Raw genomic sequence first — 20,106 nt, 5'->3', positions numbered from 1 at the left:
TGGAGTTAGACTAAAAATTGTTGAATTCATTTCATAGAATTCAACAATATTTAATTGCTTTTTACTTCAACTAGTTGCACCCCTTTTTTTTGCAAAACATTGCTTAAAGATGCAGCCATTTCTACCAGGATTTCCCAATCATAAGCAAAGGGGGAAAAAGGATTTAGTACAAGAATATCAAATTAGGCATTATGTAAATCACACTAGAATGCACAAAGGAGTTTACACACAAACAAGAAACAATAATGCTCTCTCTAACGTAACGTTTAATGAAGATTTATAGTTACCAATAATACCAATGTTAGAAAGACATTATTAGAAAGACATTATATCTGCCTGATGCTGTGACCTGTTATAACAAGCCCATTATTGCCCATCAACTGGGCTGAAGAGACTGTCTGTTGTGATTACACTGCACACCTCACAGTTAGTCATCCACAAAATCACCTCTAAATGTCCAGCAAGCACACAAGCCAATAAAATCGGCTGCTGGAGTTAGAAGATGATGGCAAAACAATGGTCTAATATGAGTCAAATGACCTGTTTTAGCTCTGTTGGTGTGCTGTGCCAGCCAAAAAGACAATTTAGCTTATTTGGCTAACTTCCCATCAACGGCTGTAAGGCAGTTTGTACCTCTATAAGCCAGTTTCTGTAGGATCATCCTGAGGCGTTGCAGAGCAGAGGAAGAAATATCGTACGTGTACAAGTCTGCACCAGCCAGCTCCTGGCACTGTCCGAACACTCCATCTACAAGGAAAGGACATGATGAGAACAGGTTTATGACAAGCAAAGCAACGTTTTCAGCACACTTTTTGCAACTCTGGTGATGCCTAATGTGTCTTCAGGCTCGGATGAAAGGTTGTAATCATGTGAGGCACCTGCAGCGTTTTGTACATCTGATTTTCCCTTTTTTCTTTCTTTTGGGTGGGGGGGCTAATAGCTGATATTTTTTGTCTGACAGCTCTACGATAAGCAGACAATCACAGCAGAAAGGACTTTATCAGAGACCTTGGTAATCTCCCTATCAGCAGGCCTCCTGCCTGGGTTGCCAGGCAACTCATGCCACAGACTCACTATCAGCCCATAATTCAATGGCTGGTCTAGACCTCTGAAAGATGCTCAAGGAGGAGGGGGGTCAGAAAGCACTGTGCAAATGTAAGGCCTTGAATATAAATGAACCAAGCTGCCAACCTTTTCTCTAAGCTGGAAAGATAAATTTCTGCAGCTTGTTGACGAAACTCTCTAAATGTAAGTTTAGTTTAAAGGTGGTTCTCTGGAGACAGATGCAGTCAGAGCATATGTGAGGTTTTCATATGAGAGTATGTGGAAAATATGCCGCTGTGATTAGATGGGAACTAATGATGTGAATCAACACTTGGTCATACACCACAGCCTTCCATTAATTAGCCTCAAGACATCAGATGGTGACAGCAGACATCAAGGATGATGCTTACACATAACACGCAGACTGGTGTTTAATATTTGTTGTAACATTTCTCATTTTTTAATACTAATTGTACACAAAGGGTTAAAAAAAAACAAGTATCAACAAGGGAGCACAATGTATTGCCACCACAAAATCAATATAGTGAAGATTTGCAATAAATTGTACACAAATTGTCCTGATGTATGCTCAATAATCCCAGTAGATGAATCTAACAAGGTTGGGTCAGGCCCACTGGATGGATTTGTTTTTGTTGAATTTGAATTTGAATGCATAAACTGCATGCCATATTCAAGCCCTGTCACATTTCAAGCCAGGGTTTTAAACAAAAACGTTATTACATAAAATTAAAAAAAAGTCAGGTAGGTATAGCCTTTTTGGTCAAACCTCATAAATGGTCTTTTGTACAGGCCCCTGTGATTTTGGGAAACCTTGCAAGATGGTAGAGCTATATGTTGGGGACAATATTTGCTACTTCAAGACAAAAACTAAAAAAGTTACAGCGATTTTTGATCAATTAGCTGTAGCAATCATCTTGGATTGCTGTGACAAGCTGCAGATAAACAGCAAGTGATTACATTCTGGGAGTTTCAAAAACTATCTGGTGATTCAAGACATATTTTGCTAACAGTCAAACAGGGTCAACCCCAACGGTTAATGTAAACCAGGGGTGTCCAAACACTTTCATATGTGGGCCAAAACCTTGAAGATGAAAGGAGCCACGAGCCACAAAAATGTGAATTAAAAATAATAATAGCAATAATAAGCCTAAATATTTTAGTAATTTCTTTAAACTTAACATAAACAATATTTTGGAGACTGGACAGAATTGACTAATTTTGGTGAAGGTGTTCTAAATTGTTGTAGATTCAAAACACGGAAAGCTTCATAAACATTAACCTTTTATTAATTTTTTTTTTTAATGTATTTGTTTTTATTGATTTATATGTATTCAACTTAATATTGCGCATTTTGAGACTTTTAAATCCGTTTTGCTGTTAAACCTAACAATTATATTAAAAAAAACATCATTAAATTTGCAAAACGTCTACACTATTAAGCCTACAGGCCAAACTTATACCATCCTTAAACTGCAAAATGTGGGCCGCACAATATCATTCAAAGGGCCACAAATGGCCCCCGGGCCACACTTTGGACACCCATGATATAAATGTTTTAAGCAAATAAATAGTAAAGTGTACAAATGCTCAGAGTATGAGTTGGGATGATGCACAGCTACTGCCACACCAGATCTTAACTCAATTTCTACAGAATGTGCTGATTTAATGAGCATTTTTGTGTTTCCTAAAGTAAGCAGGTTGTGGCAGCCATCTTTAATTAGGTTAACTCCTAAAGTTAGTTGTAGATGTGCACCTAATCATTACTTTTAGAGAGTTAAACAAACTTCATCCACTAGTTCATGAGAAAATGAAAAATGATTCATGAAAAAAGTAACTTGTTCATTTTTGTGCCATGTTTGGTGTAAAGCTCAGCGACTGATCAGATAACTTTATTAGTTGTTGTTTCCTAAAGAAGTTGTTTCTTGACATTTCCATTTTTCTCGACATAGTTGCACACAAACAATGCCTCATTTAAAAAAAATATATATTTCACATGCTTTAATTACAAAAAAACGTTATGTAAGAAACAAAAGGGTGTCTGGTGACATAACAAATGACAGAAAACTGCTAAATGTTTGATGCTCCAAATCTCTCAACGGTCTCCATGGCGATGGTAATTTTCATTTCCGTTGTCAGGGACATTCCCGTTAGCAACCAGACATGTCGCGGAGGGATAAAGTGCATCAAATATAGAAGTAAAAGATATTTTACCGCAAAGAAATCTTACAAGTGTAACTTCTGATTTATTGAGACGTTGATCACAAACAATTGTTCCGTCTCTTTTTGTTTTCTCTAATTACTGGAGTGATCAAGATGAGACTCGTTTCAGGTGACAGCTTGGAGGAAAAATAGAGCCTTTCTTCCTCCTCCTATTTTAGACAGCGAAAAACAACATTCTAATTTCAGGCCTGGAGGAGCGCAGCATGTGTTGCATCCATCGAGGCTTGTCAAAAGCTGAAAATAACTTGAGAAGAAGCAGAGCAGCTGAACAGAGCTTAATATATGTCAGCCATTGTCCAAAAAATGTATTGCATATGGGCAATTAAAAATCTTAAAAATCAATACTTGTCATTTCTTGAAGGAATGCTTATCACCCACTGGCTTTGATGTCAGAGTTTTAGACCAAGATTATCTTGTCTGTTATTTTGCTAACAGACAGGTACACAGGTACACATTATCGACTGTCTTTGCGGCATTTGATACAGCTGATCACAATATTTTATTACAGAGACTTGAATATGATATTGGGATTACATGAATGGCTCTAAATTGGCTTAATTCATATTTATCTGATAAAGTCCCATTTGTAAATGTAAATAATGAATCTTCATCATACACCAAAGTTAGTTATGGAGTTCCTCAGGGTTCAGTGCTTGGACCAATGCTCTTTACCTTATTTATGCTTCCATTAGTTAAAGTTATTAAACAGCATGGGATAAATTATCATTGATATGTTGATGATACACAGTTATATTTGTCCATTTGAACCAGACTTAGACTACTAGAGAACAAATTGACCTCATTTCCTTAAATGAGTTGTTAAAATTGAATATTTTTCATTTGATACTATTTCTATCTTAACGTGATTCTCAACCTGCCATTGTGTATCTGTTCCTACTTCCTGTTCCTCTCAAACCCAGTCAGTCCAAGCAGATGGCCACTTGTCCTGAGTCTGGTTCTGCTGAAGGTTTCTTCCTCATGAGGGAGTTTTTCCTTTCCACTGTCACCTTCATGCTTGCTCAAGATGAGAGTTCTGTGGTGGAGTTAAATTCAAAGCAGTCTGCTCCTCAGATAAATAATGTTAAATTATTATTTTTAAATAAGAATATTTCTGTTCAGTGCCCTGAGACGACTTCTGTTGTGACTTGGTGCTATGTAATAAACTGAATTGAATTTAATTGAATTCTGGCAGCAGGAGATAATAAGCCTCAGTCGATGCAAACAAGAATTCAAAAAACAAGCCACAACCACAATCAATCAATCCTTCATTGCACAACCCAGTTAGTCAGTAACATCTTCAGTAAAGAGAAGCTGCATGTGAATTTACTGCACGTTGACAAGAATAAAGCAGATTTTCAGCTAAAAAAAGGTGAAAAGCATTAAATCCAGACGCTGTCTCTCTTCCCACTGAGACATAAAGAGCAACAGTAAAGCTACTTAAACTGTGAAAGCTAATGCTGGGGAATAACAGGAGCCAAAACGCCAAAGCTGACAGTCAGCAAAGCGTTTCTTAAACACTGTACGTCGGAGGAGAGGCAGGCAAACGCGGGAGACAAATGAAGACGTATCGGAACAGGTGTATTAGCTGTGCAGTTCATGTCAGGAAAATGAATGGGCTGAAATCAATGCACTGAGACGGGCCAGATGTAGTCCGCTAATGAAAAGCGGCGCAGGAACAAAAGCTAAAGTGATCACGGTCTGACTAATGAAGTGTTTACGACTTCTTTTGGCCTTTTATTGCGACAGTTGTGTCTCTGAAATGATAATTATATTCATGCATGAGTGGCATGCACATGTAAATAGACGAATTAATAAAGATAAACCAGGCTCTCAGAACAACATCAAAGCATGCTGTTTGCAAAATGTGGCTCTGAAGTATAAATACTTTTAATAATTTCCTTTTTATTAAAATATTTGTTCTTTTTTTTATTCTAGTAAGTGTTTAGCCAGGATTTTTGCCTCGTGTCTTTGTGTATGTTCATGTCTTTGTCTGTTAGCAAATTATCTCATAAACCACTTGACAAACGTTAAATAAACTTTCAAAAAGTAACTAAGATGTACATCTACAACTAACAGTGTGAATGCTTACTATTGAGATCCATTTTTCTTCCTTATGTTTTTTGGCCTTTTTCCTATTCCACAATTTTTATGTTATTTTAAAAAAAAAACTAAATTAAAACGTTTAGCTCTTTCAGGACAATCCTGCTATGACTTTTGGTATTGGTGCAACTTTAGCTTTTTGAAATATTTAGCCTTTTCTGGCACTTTTTTTCTAGAAAATGAATTGAGCTCATTTTGCATCCTTCAAATCTTTTGATCTGTTTACAACCTTTTACTGCTCCTTTCACATTTTGTTCTGGTTCAGCTTCTTTCAGCTTCCTTGTACAAATTTAAAAAAAATTCCAGCTACTTTCAGCTAATTTCAGTTTGTTTTTTTTGGTGGGGGGGGGGGGGGGGGGGGGGGTTCCAGCTTTTTTGTGATCCTTTTAGATTATTTCTGCTAACTACAACTTTTTTGGGCTTCTTCTAACTTCTTTCAGCTAATTACAGCTTATCATGCTCCTTTCAGCTTATTTATGAAAGTTACAGCCTTTTCTGCTATTTTAGCTACTGTTTAGCCGTTTTTATGCCAATTTTAGCGTTTTTTGGCTAATTTCACATTTTTTGCACTGATTTAAACATTTTTCAGCCTAACTCATCAAAAATGTACTCTCTCCACTTTCTTCTGATAATTTAAGCTTCTTTCTGAGTTTTTTAGCTACTTTTCAGATGTTTTTTTTTTTTTGCAAATGTCTGCTTTTTCAGATAATTTTGACTTTTTTGTGCTCATTTCTGCTTTCTTTAAGCCTAAATGGGCAAACATGTTATTTCTGATTTCTTATGCTAATTCAATTCAAATTCAAATTCAAATACACTTTATTAATCCCAAAGGGAAATTATTTGTTGTTGTAACTCGTTATCCTCATTTCATTAAGAGATGTTATAGATACTGATGGCTGTAGACAGGAAGGATCTCTTGTAAAGGTCCATCCCACAGTGGATCCTAAGAAACTGGCTGCAGATGCCGTCCGATCCGTCTACCCAGACTCGGCTGGCCTCTCGGTCCCCCCGGGCTGTAGGACCACCTGAATGCTGGGCAGAACTCCTCCCAGAGCGATGGCCACTCCTCCCAGCAGTCTGCCGAGCTCCTCATCGCTGTGGACATCCCACTGTAGGTGTCGAGGGACGATCCTGTCCTTCCTCTGTCATGAGCTGTGTTTCCTGCTAGTTCCAGGATCTCAGTGGTCAGACACTCGAGCACAGCTGGCAGGTAGATGAGAATGCGTCCACAGAACATCCTTTCAACTCATTTGAGATTTGAGGCTATAGTTGAGATATTATTTGAGCTTTTGAGATGTTAATCAGCTGCTGTTGGTTGTAGAAAACTCCCTTGTTGCTATGGTTACGCATCATAACCATTTTTAATATAATTAAACATAATTTAAGCTTGTTCTACTGTTTCAGCTACATTTTTAGCATTTTTTAGCTGATTTCAGATAAATACAAGTTTTTCGTGATAATTTTGACTACTTTCAGCCTAATTAACTTTTCTCTGCTATTTTGGCCTTGTTATGCTCCTTTATTTCTGCTACTTTCAGCCTTTTCTGCTATTTCAGCTACTTATTAGCTGTTTTTATGTTTATTTAATCTTTTTCTGCTAATTTTGGGGGGCTCTTTTGATTCCTTTTGGCAGTTTAAGCTTCTTTATGCCTTTTCAGCTATATTCAGCTATTTTTCAGCTACATTTTGCTAATTTCAGCTCTTTTTGTAATTTACTAATGTCTACTCATTTAAACCTATTTTAGCAAATGTGTGTTCTTTCTTCTTTATTCTGCTGACTTGGGCTTGTTCTTCCATTGCAGCTATATTTCAGCATTATTTTTTAGCTCATTTCAGCTGTTTAGCAAGTGTTTCAGCAAGTTGGTCTGCAAGAAGCATTCACACTGCATTTTCACATGAAATGCAATTTCTTTAGTTAAATTTTGGAGTGAATCCAAGTAAAAGGGCCACCATAGCTAATCTATATTAGCTAACACAAACAAGGCTCTAACTCAGTCATCTTACAGCTAAGATTTAGCCAGAGGCCTTCACAAAACATTCATTGAGCGTGACATCAGTCATTCATCAATCTTCAGTCTAAAACTTGGGAATAAAAGGCGCTGGGTGATGATAGGTTTTTAATTCATTATGATTTTTGCCTCTTCAGCCCTTTTCTCTCTGGCAACGCAGACCTTTTCATAGATGCATTTTCTTGTGTTTATGCTGCAGTTGCACTTGTTACTGATCGATAAACATGCCACCTAAATCATTTAAAAGTAAAATACAGCGCAGACATTTCAGTAGATATTGGTCCAAGAGGAGGCACGGTAAGCCCCGATCGATTCAACACTGTTGGTTAAGTGTTTAATAGGAGCCAACCGACGCCCCGAGGGAAACACGCAGCACTTATCTGCTGCACTTTAGCTTAGCTTATCAAACCAGTAAACCAAACACTCCGGAGAGCTGCAAATTAAAACGCCTTTTCAGGTAATCACTTATTCTTTTGGACGAACTTCTAGAAAACCATTTTCCCTGAAGATCTGAAGACCCTGCATTGGATCTGAGACATGAAAACAGGAGGCTGAATGATTACAATAACAACATGGCAACATCTGTAAATACTAAGAATAAATTATTTTGAAAACGATTCTTTCTTTAATCTATTAGTCCTGATATGAGAGTGACCCGGACCTGCTGGGTTAATTAGCTGCAACAGTATTTATCCAACACTCTCTGTGAAAGAATTGTAGTTTCCCTGTGCCCAAGGTGCCCTTTCACAAAGCAAAAGCTATTAAAGCACATTTTCTCCTTTGTGGGTGAAATCACAGTTGTCAGAATTATTTTTATTCCCCATTTCTGTGTGTTATCTCTAGCGATATTGTGAGATGTCATGCTCATAGTGATGGTTGTGAATGAGTATCGGCTACTGCCAATATCTGTAAAACTGACTGAGCCACGAATCTCGTGGTTCATGAGATATTGTGGTAACAAACAGACATGGAAACACATCATCATCCACCTTTGTCTTTCGTCTGCAGACAATAAAAATGGCCCAAGTCACTGGACAGTGACTGGGGCCAAGATGGGGTAGAGGTAGGGCAGCTGACTCAGGACCCGAAAGTCTCAGGTCCAATCCCCAGCCATTCCCACCCAGGTAGCTCACATACAGTAGCTGCCCACTGCCCCATTTGGGTGTATCCAAGGTGCAATGGGTTAAATGCAGAGAACCAATTTCACCAATGTATGGAAACACAATGATGACAACACATCACTTATTATTATTATATTTAATACAAATGCAATACCGGTGCATGTAAACTCAAGCTACCAAGTGTTAAAATGTCTTGCAATATAAAGCCTCCTCATGCAACCCTTTTGTGTTTTCCACCACCCTGCATGGCAACAAGACGGGCGAAGAAGAAAACGGTTGGCCCAGCCCAGAATAAACCAGGTTACTCCATCAGGGACCTGGGAGAAAGTGAAAGTGGCAGACCTAGTTCCTCCCACTCATCATCTGTCTGTGCTGTGGCTGCCGCTCGTTTCCGAAGCAGAGTGACACGTGTAGAGTCAGAGTAGGCACAGTCGGTTCTGAGGCAACCAATTACTTCAATCCAAATAAGTCTTTTATATCCTGTATGTATTTTTAGTGAAAGAACAGCCTGTTTTTGACAATTAGATTGGAAAAAAAGAGCCGAAATTTAGAGCAATTACCACCGACATCATAACCTTGACTGATGCTCTATTGTCTCTACGCCTGCCTGTGGATATTTAAGTGTTAAGCTGTCAGCAGTTTTCCTCCATTAGTCTCCCCTCTGAACAAACGCCGGATGTGTAATTAAAGCAGTTTCTCTTCTGGGCTGCTTTCTCCTTCCATGGTTCCTCTGAATCTGGGTTAATATGGAAATAAAGGAGGAGGTCTCCAAATACTTCCCTGTAACTTATCCAAACACAGCCCACTGTCTCTCTTTAAATATCCCACTTCATCCTCTCAATAAAATAGTAGAACATTTTGGGAAAAACGTTAGTTTGTGTGTTTTCTGATTAGTAGTAATGAGTGTTTCTATCTTTAAGTCAAAGCTAAATTCAAAGTTAACTCTCATTCCTTGAAATTCCATATGTGTTGTATTATTTCCCCTTACCAAGGTGTAAAAATGGCTTGTTTTCTTCTAACTTTATCCCATATCTCTCATTGCTTAAATATAATGTTATCCTCCTATAGACAAGCTGTACTTGTCTGGTCTTTTTCAGTTCCTGTCATTTCTTTTGTTTCCAGCATTAAGTCACATTATGTTCTGCAAGCAGACTCATTTCCTGTCAGGTACAAGTGTTCCCTTTGCTTCCTTCGTTTTGCTCGAAGAAAGTATTTTTAGATTAAGCATGGGTACTGTAGCAAGCCATGAAACAATCATTATATCTGTGAGGACAAAAACAAAGTTGCAGATGTGCATCCTATCTCTACATCATGAACCCGTTCTGCTGTGTAGAAACGTTCCACTGTTCTATGGGAGAATACATTAACCTTTTGTAATGGCTGTCTCGTGAAGGTAATCTTCAATATTTGCACGTTAATAAGTCCCTTCAATATTACAGTCCGCTGTGCGATTCAGCTGATTGCCAAGCGGTAAAAGCCTGACATTTTCCTTTCATTCATCAGGTGACACAACCATGGAAACCACTGAGACGGACACATCCATCCTTCGTGACAAGACGAGTTAAATGAGGTTGCAATGCTGTCTGGTTTGGGGGAATCTTGCCATGTGAAGGAAAGAAAAACATCCTGCTGATGTCAATCCATGATGCAGCTACTGCGTAGTTTCAGTGTTCCAGACTTGCTCCTATTTTAGAGTTTTTCCTTATATGACTCATAAGTCTAAACTGGGCTGAAACCTATTGTGCGATGCAAGACAGCCCTTCGCTCACCATTTAATGTATTCTATAGGACTAAAATTAGCACAATGTTCATCCTTCAGGGATAATGTTACAGTCAATGTGTGTTAAAAACTTTCAAGCTAACGTCTGCTTGGATTTGTCCTAAAACTGACGTCACCTCAGGTATATGGGTGTTTGAGTAATACTCACCGTTGACGCAGAACTCTTGTGGAGCACAGAGCTCATCTTCAAACAGACAACCTGAAGGTCAGAGAAACAGGAAGCAGAGCCAATTAAAACACAGCTCGAGATGTCGAAGTAATGCCAACTTGTGTGTTAAAAACTTACGAAGTGCTTACAAATTAGCTTAGCTTTATGTTGCATATTCTAGGTACATCCCTGCTCCATAAAAGCACAGCCTGGTAGTACATTTACTCTGACAAAGAGCTTTGCGGCTAATGGCAGAGCCATCAATCACCAATTAGAACGGCTTCTCTTCTTCTATCTCCGACACTGATACTCCAGTTCCACTGGCAACGCTTCCATATATGAGTGTTGGATGAATATTAATGAACTTTAATGCTCAGGCTAAGAACCAGTGTTCCAGACTAATAAAAGAACAGATGGCGGGAGCATTATGAGAAGCTATTCCCTTCATATCTTACTCAAGGGAGATGCAGCAAATAGAGGACTCGTTGTTCAGCTTAGTGATCAGCACAACTGATCCTGTGCATGTCTAAAACTTCTGGAGGGGGACAAAAGGAACAGAAATGGGATCAGATAATAATTCTGAGTTCCAAATGCGCATTCAGATCGTGCCTTGAATGAGTAACAGTCCATTAGTCTCTCAAACCAGCTATTGGCAAGGCATCAAGGAAATGCAAACAAGGCCTCAGATGTTTTGCTTGCGACTTTTATCTTAGTTATTTCTTCCCTGTGCTTCATCAGGCAGCATGATGGAATTGAATGGGCTCTTATGGCCCAGTGGCCTCGACGGACAGCAGCAAGCAGCTTGTGACCGTGAAAGGAGAACGAGCTGAGTAGGAGGAGAGGTCTCTGTCAGTCTTCTTTAATAATGAGAAGAGATAGGCACAGAAAGCCTGGTAATCGATTGACACAGAAAGGACAGACAATCAGGACAAGTGCGAACAAAAGAGAAAGTTTCCACGCATCAAAGTTTGCTTGAGTTTCTCCTTCCCATATTTGACGTCATTATTCTGCTCTTTTATTCTCCTAAAGGGTGCATCTGTGGGGCGAGGATTTAAAAAAAAGGTGATTATAGGGACACGGTGAAAATATATTTTGTTTAGAATCAGAAGGTGCTGTTAAAAAAAAGCCTTTTAGAGGTAATAGCTTTGATATGTCAGGTAAATGGCTATTTAATGATGCAGAGTGAGGCATGGTCCCTGTGCTGCAGGGTCACCCTGCTCTCTGGAACAAACAGCAGAGCGTCCTGATCTGAGGAGAAGCTGCTGAATATTACTCTGCTCCACATACACACACTGTATTTATCACTTTAAAGGATAGAGAAAAGAACACAGGTAAGGGACTTCAAATCAAATACGTGCATTTTCTCAAAACTTTAAAGTTGCTACAGTTTGTGTCAAATGAAAACTGGATTTAATTAGTTTATGTATTGAGAAACAGTCAACTGCATTTATGAACACACACGCAAACATATGCCCGCCATTCTTGACCTCAACCAAAACTGGCATCATAACCCCGGTCGCATGAAATGCTTTGGTGTTGTTGCAGTCGATTGTTCACCTCTCAGTTTTTGTAACCTGTGACGTGCAGTGCGAGTGGCACTTTGTAAAACAGGAAGTGCAGCAGAGTCTGCAAACAAATTTTGCTTCAACAGATATCTGAACAAAACCTGAGAAGGTGCAATTGTCGAAGATGCTGCATAAATGTTTAAAGTTCTTAAAATTAGAACAGATAAGCTGAAACTTATCTGTTCAGAAAATGTATTTCCTGCACAACTTCTTCGTATGACACTTTGCTGTGTGGTGGTATTATTTTCTGCAAAGCAAGGCCTACTGTCTAGGAAAAAAACTTGGAGAGAATAGCATAAACACTGGTATGAACAACTTTGTTCTGTTGACTGCTAAGGAATGCCAGAATAGCCAAAATTGAAAACAAATACCGAATAAATAAGTAGCTCAGTAAAGTAACTATTGATCTTGTATTTAATTTCTGTTATTGTAGTGCTCATCTTATACTGGCCTCAGCTTTTGTTCAATTATTTTCAGTAAATATGCAAAAAAAAATGTCTTCAAAAATTGAGGCTTCCGTGTTTTGAAATTATTAATTAAATTAAATTATTCCGTGTTATTTTAAAGTCTGAAATGTTCCTGTTTAGGGTAACTCATTGTTGTAGTCTGCATTTTTTCAGCTATTTTTAATTACTTTGTATATAAATCTGGTCTTTTACCACTGTATTCAATTCAATATAAAAAACTTTATTAATCCTAAAGGGAAATAAAATGTTGTTGTAGCTCATCATCCTGGTTTCATTAAGAGTTGTTATAGATGCTGATGGATGTGGGCTGGAAGGATCTGCAGCAATCGGTCTTGCAGCGGATCTGAAGAAACTGGCTGCAGATGCCGATCTGTCCACCCAGACCCAGCGGGCCTCTCGGTCCTCCTGGGCAGCAGTACCACCTGAATGCTGGGCAGAACTCCTCCTGAGCGATGGCCACTCCTCTCAGCAGCTTGCTGAGCTCCTCATCACAGGCAACTGCTAGAGTCAGGGGATGATCCTGGTCTTCTTGTCATGAGCCACATTTCCTGCCAGCTCCAGGATCTCAGCAGTCAGTCACTCAAGCGCCTCCGCCAGATAGACGGAGATGCATCCACGGCACCTCCTTTACAACTCATTTGATATATAGAGCTGTATTTGAGGTAATATTTGAGCTTTGAGATTTATTTTTTTATTCAACCTTTATTTAGACAGGTAAATCCCATTAATCAGCTGCTCCCAGTTGTAAAACCCACCTTGTTGTTATGGTTACGCGTCATAACATATGTCCAAAAGTAAATGGTTTTCACTAAAAATCCTTCCAGCTGCCCATCATCCGATACCAGAGGAAGTAATCATCTGAAAAAAAGGCATTTATATCCAGAAAAATAAGGAAATAAAGTTTTCAAAAGCAATATCCCAGAATGAAAGTAATAGCTACTCCAACATGCAGCCACCTTGAGCGGTACAATTTAGTATGTCCCCTAATCCACCACCAAATCATTCTTTAAAGCTGTATCACTGTTGAAATGGCAGTGTGCAGCAGAGTTGTAATTATCCACCTTAAAAGCAAAAAAGTGGAACAATATGCTTTTTAGTTTGACATGTTTCCTTACAGAGCTGTCATTTATTACTCATAAAATCACTTATTTGACATTTTGATACCAGTAACTAATCAAAGAATAAACATTAACACAGTCCCATGATTACTCCGTTAAGTCAGTCAAGTCACATTGACATTAGCACTATATGATGTTCTGGTAACTGAAATCTCTTTTTTAAAGCAAATTATGAAACACAAGCTTTGAAATTTGAGGTGTTCGCTGTAAATACTGTTTTAAAGTGAACAAACTGAATATATTTGAGTTTTGAACCGTACTGAAGGAAATAATTACACCGTTTCACATTGACGTAAAGAAAAACATGTCAATTTTGTCAAGTTTTAGACTCCACATTAAACATTTAGTGCCAGCAGGAGCTATAATTGTTATCTAATAGGTTCTAAATTGCCTGGATTTTTACACTTTGCTTGAAAACGTAAGACCAAACTTCTGAGAAACACTCCCTTGGAGGTGAAGGACTCCGGCAGTCCCTCTTGACCGTGCATCTCGGCGCTCTGCAATTAGTGTCAGTCCATTCAACATCACCTCCTCATCACTTTGCTGCATAATTCAATGGGTTCTCTGGGAGGCCTTGTCAGCTCTCAATATTAATTACGACTTTCAACTAATGACGCACCAAGTCGTGCAGAGTGAGTCAGAGAGTGTGTGCGGGTGCGCTTGCATGTGTGAGTGCACGTGATGGGCAGGGACACTGATAATGATACATCCTCTTTGTGCGACGACATGCTAGAGATGATTAAAATGGCACCTTTTAATTAAAATGCAATCACAGTGGATGCTGCTGATTACCGCAGGCTGGGAGAAAATGTTTGTAGTGAACAAAAAAAAAAAAAAAACGTTGGCTGTAAATCTTAATGAGGCATCCTGACAAAGCATAGCTACACATTTTAATTTGTCTAATCTTAAAAAAAAAATTCCATAAGGATGTTTCCTTCAAAGTAATATTTGACTGACTCAATTGACATAATAGGTTTTTAACACATATTTAATTCACGCAAAAAAAAATAAAAAAAAATTGCTGCCTTATGCTTTAGTATTTAAATCTGTCAGTATTTGGCTCGTTCTTGCTGATTATTATAAATTTCTATTAAGGCAATTTATTTAATAAACTTTTTTTTTTTTTTTGCAAATGTGATAACTTAAATAGTCCAAATGTGTCAATTATGAGCAACGATAAAGCATAACTGCTTCAGAAAAAATAATGGTGGTATTTTTGACATTTCAAATTGACATTACCTATTAAAATGCATGACAATTCATTAATTGACCGAATATAAGATAATGACAAAATATATGCGTGGTAGTACTTGTTGAGAGCTAACAGAATACATTCTGAATTTGCAGAAGCTCCACCTGCTCCTGACCCAATTTACAAAAATACCGTACGGAGGGAGAATCCTGAAAGAGCCAGTTTATTTTGTTTTTAGCAGAATACCACAGCAGTTATTTCAGACTCTGGGACATAAGAGTATCAGTTTTTCCATTTATTCTCTGCCTGTGTTTTATCAGTACAGAACAATCTGTCCAAATCTGAGGCTGATTTTCTGGCTGTGATTGGCTGACCTTGCCTGAAACATAAAATCTGTCCCTAAAAGAGGCCAAACCCAAGGCTGAATGAGAACTCTATGCTGCTTTGCCTCACAGGTGGTTGGCCAGTGCAGGGAAACCATCTGCAATGTCTGAGAGGCCAAGGCGGATGCTGGGAAGCCAGGCACAGAGGACATCTACTCCCAGAGCCTGCTGCAGTTAAAGATGTATTTCATTCACACTCTTGGGGCCAACAACCCATCTTTTACCTTAAATATAGGCTGCCACCAAGGACGTCTGACTCATTTCTAATCACACACACCTGCGCTGCCTGCCAAAAAAGCCATTTCAGGGCTCCGCAGTGGGTGACAACTGCAATACGAGCTCAAGTAAATTGAGAAAAAAAGCCTGACTGGAGCAGGGACCGCAGAGAGCATCACCTGCAAGCGAATTAGCATAAGCTCGACACCGTTTACAAAGATTTAAACAGCTTGTGTCGTTAAGGTTTTTTCTGCTAAAATTAAAGATGGCTCTGAGTTTTTGGCTCCAGTAGGTTTGTTCCTGTCAAGGGCTTCATGTAAGAAGACGGCAGCAAAGATCAGCTGACCTTCATGCTCAACATTTTAATACACGTCTGATTTTCATATGAATATATTTCAATAGTTCTATGAATGGACCAATGAAACCAACATTTTCTTGTATATAGCAGTTTTGACACTGTGGACCATGACATCTTATGTCATAAGCTCTCTGAAACTGGTTTTTCAGATCACACTATTGGGTGGTTCTCTAATTATCTCTCAGATCGGAGGCAATGTGTTGAATATAATGGTACTTCTTCCAGCTAACTGTTAACAACGGTGTTCCACAAGGTTCAGTCTTAGGACCCACCCTCTTCACAATCTGTAGATTGAACATCAGGCAGTATGATGTGCATGATGTATAAGTGATGTCGGATCATTCCTGATGCTTCCTTACATCTCTATACTGACAACAGAGTTGTTTATTGTAGAGCCAAAACAGTTGCTAAGGTTTTCAGCTCTTATAGTCTGCTTTCAACATCATCCAGTCAGATTTGTTTCATATCAAATTGGTGCTAAATGCTGACAAAAACAAAGGGATGTTGTTTTCAAACAGGAAGTCGGTTTCAGCAGTCCTTCCTTCTATTTTATCTTCGAGAGGTGTCCCTATTGAGTTTGTCGATTCTTACAAATACTTGGGTATTTTGGTTGATTTGCATCTCTCTTTTAAGCATCATGTCGAAAACTTTGTAAAGAAACTGAAAGTAAAACTGGGTTTCTTTTTCAGAAACAGATCCTGTCTAACTCTGAACACTAGGAAACACCTTGTAACTGTGACTTTCCTTCCCTCCATTGACAATTGTGACATTATTTACATGAATGCTCCTGCAAGCACTTTGCAGATGTTGGACTCTGTCTATTATGGTGCGCTAAGATTCATAACTAGCTGTAACTACCGTACCCATCACTGTACACTGTATTCACTGGCTAACTGGTCATCATTAACTTCAAGCAGACTCTCACACTGGTACATTTTCATCTTTAAGTCACTTCTTGGCTTGTTACCTTCATATATCTCTTCCTTTATGTCACCTCGTGAGTGCAGCTACAGCGTGCGCCCTCAGGACATTATTAGATGCAGTGTACCCTCAGTGCAGATGGAACTAGGCCTTCAATTACTCCGCTCCTGTAACCTGGAACACCTTGCAATAAAATCTGAAGCTCACTAGACCTTGACTTCTCTAAGTGACTTTAAACAACTGCTAAGTTCATGACAAAAATCAATGCAGACATGTTCCTATTTTTAGTAATTTACATCGTTTTAACAATGTACTGGAAGCTGTTTTGTTTTACGTTTCATTTTATATGCTTTTTTATGATTACAGAAAGTCACTGACCTACACAAGCCAAGGTCAGTGACCAAGGCCAGGCTGAATCTGGCAGATCCTGATCACTCACTCCATGGTGAGTTCAGGTTGCTTCCATCTGGACGCGGGTATCTGCTGCCCAAATGTAGAACAATCAGACTGAAAAACTCATTCATCCATGTAGTGATCAGGCTTCTCAATGAACATTGATGACATCTGTACTGCTTTTTAACGTCTCAATGTCTTGTGTAGTATGGATGTTTTTGTGTGCCTACTTGACTGAGAAACAAAATTGCCCCTCGGGGATAATAAAGATTCCTGAACTTGAACTAGTCCATCGTTGTCATCTGTGTTCTCTATCTAAAACAGGTCTCTCTTGTAAATGAGGCCTCGAGGATCAATGAGACTAACCTGTATAAATAAAGGTTGAATAAAACTGACTTTTAACCAACAAAATATAATAATCATTATTATAATTCATCCGATATGGTTTGTTGTCATTTTATGGGCAAGTGTAAATTTGATTGTTAACTTAACTATCAGAACATGTGATCAAATAAACTTCTAAATGAAGATAAAAGAAACCAGGCTGTCGAGTCAGACAAACATAAATAAAATAAAATAAAACTAGTGACAGCAACGATGCCAAATTTTTATGCAACGATCTTAAGTGAACTGTTGGTGCTCAAAGTTTTTGATGTGAATGACTCTCAGCTACTACTGTGCCAAACTGTAGCTCAATATTTGTTAAAGTGACTGATTGAGCTGTGGCAGCTTCTTGAATAGGGTTGACTCCAAAAATTAAATCAATTGTAGGTGCACATTCAGCAATTACTTTCTGAGGGTTTCATTGAGATCCAGTTGCCTGTTCATCAGATATTTTGCTAATAGACAGACAGGGTTGCTTCCACCAATTAATGCCAAAGTTTTCCACAAAGATATTGAAAAAGCTGTGAGCCCTCACAGTACGGGTTGTGGATGATGCTTAACTACAAACATGTAAAATTATAGCACAAAATCTAAAAAGAATTGAACACGTTATACCCATTTTGTGTTTTTAAGGCGAGTTGACTGTGGAAATCAACTTGAATTTGATTGACTCCAAAAGTTAAACAGTTGTACGTGTACATGTAAAGTTTACTTTTTGAGAGTTTCAATAAAATCTGTCCTGTGGTTCATGAAATAATTTGCTAACAGACATGTTTTGCTAAGTAACAAAATGCACATACCCCACCTTTCATGGCTGCAGGTGATAATAAAACTGAAATTTTGCTGCCTTTTCTCAGCCCAAGTTTGTAAAAATGTATTTAGGTGAGAACGGGAAGTGTTTTAAGTGTCAAGGATGCGACGTCCTCCTGGCTAGAAAAGAAAGACGTTATCATATCAGCAGCACACGATGCTAAAACCATCACCCATGATGGTGGGGTGTTGCTTTTGTTCACACGGTAAACATCTACACTAGAGTAGTTTAAATGTTCAATTGCTCATACATTTCTAATTTACAATTCGGACAATAAAATGGTACTAAACTATCTATATTTTGGCACAACTGGAGTGTCCTTTCAAAAAAGTAGAACTTTTTCTTGAGGGCGAATGAAATGCACCAGAGAATAAATGTAAAAGCACTTAATGTGAATCATTTGTAAGAGCTTGAAGCCCAAAATTTGAGGTCACTGTGACTGAAGAGAGGACCCGACACCACCTGAGACCACCTGACATCTGCAGGAGTGCAACCAAACACAACTCTTTCAGAATTCCCAGTCAGGCGGGTCACTCCCAGTCACTTCAGTTGCCAGCTCCAGGCGACAGCCCAGACAACCGCCATGAATTAAAGATGGCATTGCTGCGGCAACGGAGGACCCAGAAATAGGCCGGCTTGACCTTTTCTGTGACCCGCTCTGAGTGGTGCAGACATTTGATTTTACTCCCTCGTCTGAGGTGTGATTGAGCGCTGAAGTGCAGAAGCGGAGCACGTCAAACGGCTTAGCATCCACTTTCTAATGTTTCAAGGAGCTCAAAGCGAATCAACACAAGCCTGACCCAGTGGGGAAATATCAAGTCCTCCGCATGTGGATAAAAGTTTAGCTCATATAATTTCCACTCGAGCCTCAATTAAACAGCAAATAACTGCAGAATTTTGAACTTCTGGATCCAAGTGTGCTCAAATGTAAATCAAATGGACATGCTAATGCATGGTAAATAAGGTTGGCTTGGTGTTTTCAGGACACCACATTAAACTTTACCAGCTGTGGGTGGAAATATGTTCATGCACATGAAACTCCCCATTTGATTTTCTGATCAGATCGCCTCACAATAGGACATTTTTACAGATTTAGTCCATGAATATGTATATATATATAAATATAAATATATGAATACATATAAATATATATATATAAATATATATATATAAATATATATATAAATATATATATAAATATATATATGATGTATATGTGTATAAATATGTATGTGTATGTATATTTGTTATATATATACATATATACACATATACATTATATATACATATATATATATATATATATATATATATACATATATATTTGTATAGATATATGTGTATATATGTATATTTGTTTATTTATTAAACATCCTTGTAATTTCATGCATTGGTTTTCTCCAGGTTCCTCCCACAGATCAAAAACATGCATGTTAGACTGATTGGTAACTCTAAACTGTCCCTAGATGAGTGAGAGACTGAACTGTTGTTTGTCTCGTTTGTCTCTATGTGTCCCTGTGATGGACTGGAGACCTGTCCAGGGTGTCCCCTGCCTCTTGCACATTGAATGTTGGATATGGACACCAGTGCCTTCCATGACCCGAAAAGGAAGAAGTGGATAAAAGAGGATGGATGGATGGATGGATGGATGGATGGATAATTGGATGGGTGGTTGGATGGATGGATGTTGCATGGATGTTGGATAGACAAACAGATGGATGGTTGGATGGATGGTTGGTTGGATGGGTGGTTAGATGGTTATTGGATGAATGGTTGGACAGATGGATGGTTGGATGGCTGAACGGACAGATAGATGGATGGTTGTTTGGATAAATGGTTGGAGTAATGATGTATG

General features: G+C 38.5%; 1 protein-coding gene across 1 annotated transcript in view; it reads right to left on the bottom strand.

Annotated features, from left to right (window-relative positions):
- Positions 1-20,106, bottom strand: part of ptprn2 (protein tyrosine phosphatase receptor type N2) — a 165,614-nt gene that overhangs the window by 130,801 nt on the left and 14,707 nt on the right. Inside the window, exons 2-3 of the mRNA XM_037693943.1 lie at positions 10,444-10,494; positions 634-747 (exon numbers count right to left, since the gene is read on the bottom strand). Of these exons, the coding sequence (XP_037549871.1) occupies positions 634-747; positions 10,444-10,494 (165 nt within the window). The remainder of the gene's footprint in view (positions 1-633; positions 748-10,443; positions 10,495-20,106) is intronic.

Source organism: Nematolebias whitei, chromosome 20 (assembly GCF_014905685.2).
Source record: "Nematolebias whitei isolate Nwh7 chromosome 20, NemWhi1, whole genome shotgun sequence".
NCBI classification, from domain to species: Eukaryota; Metazoa; Chordata; class Actinopteri; order Cyprinodontiformes; family Rivulidae; genus Nematolebias; species Nematolebias whitei.
This window is presented reverse-complemented; position numbering and strand designations above follow the sequence as displayed.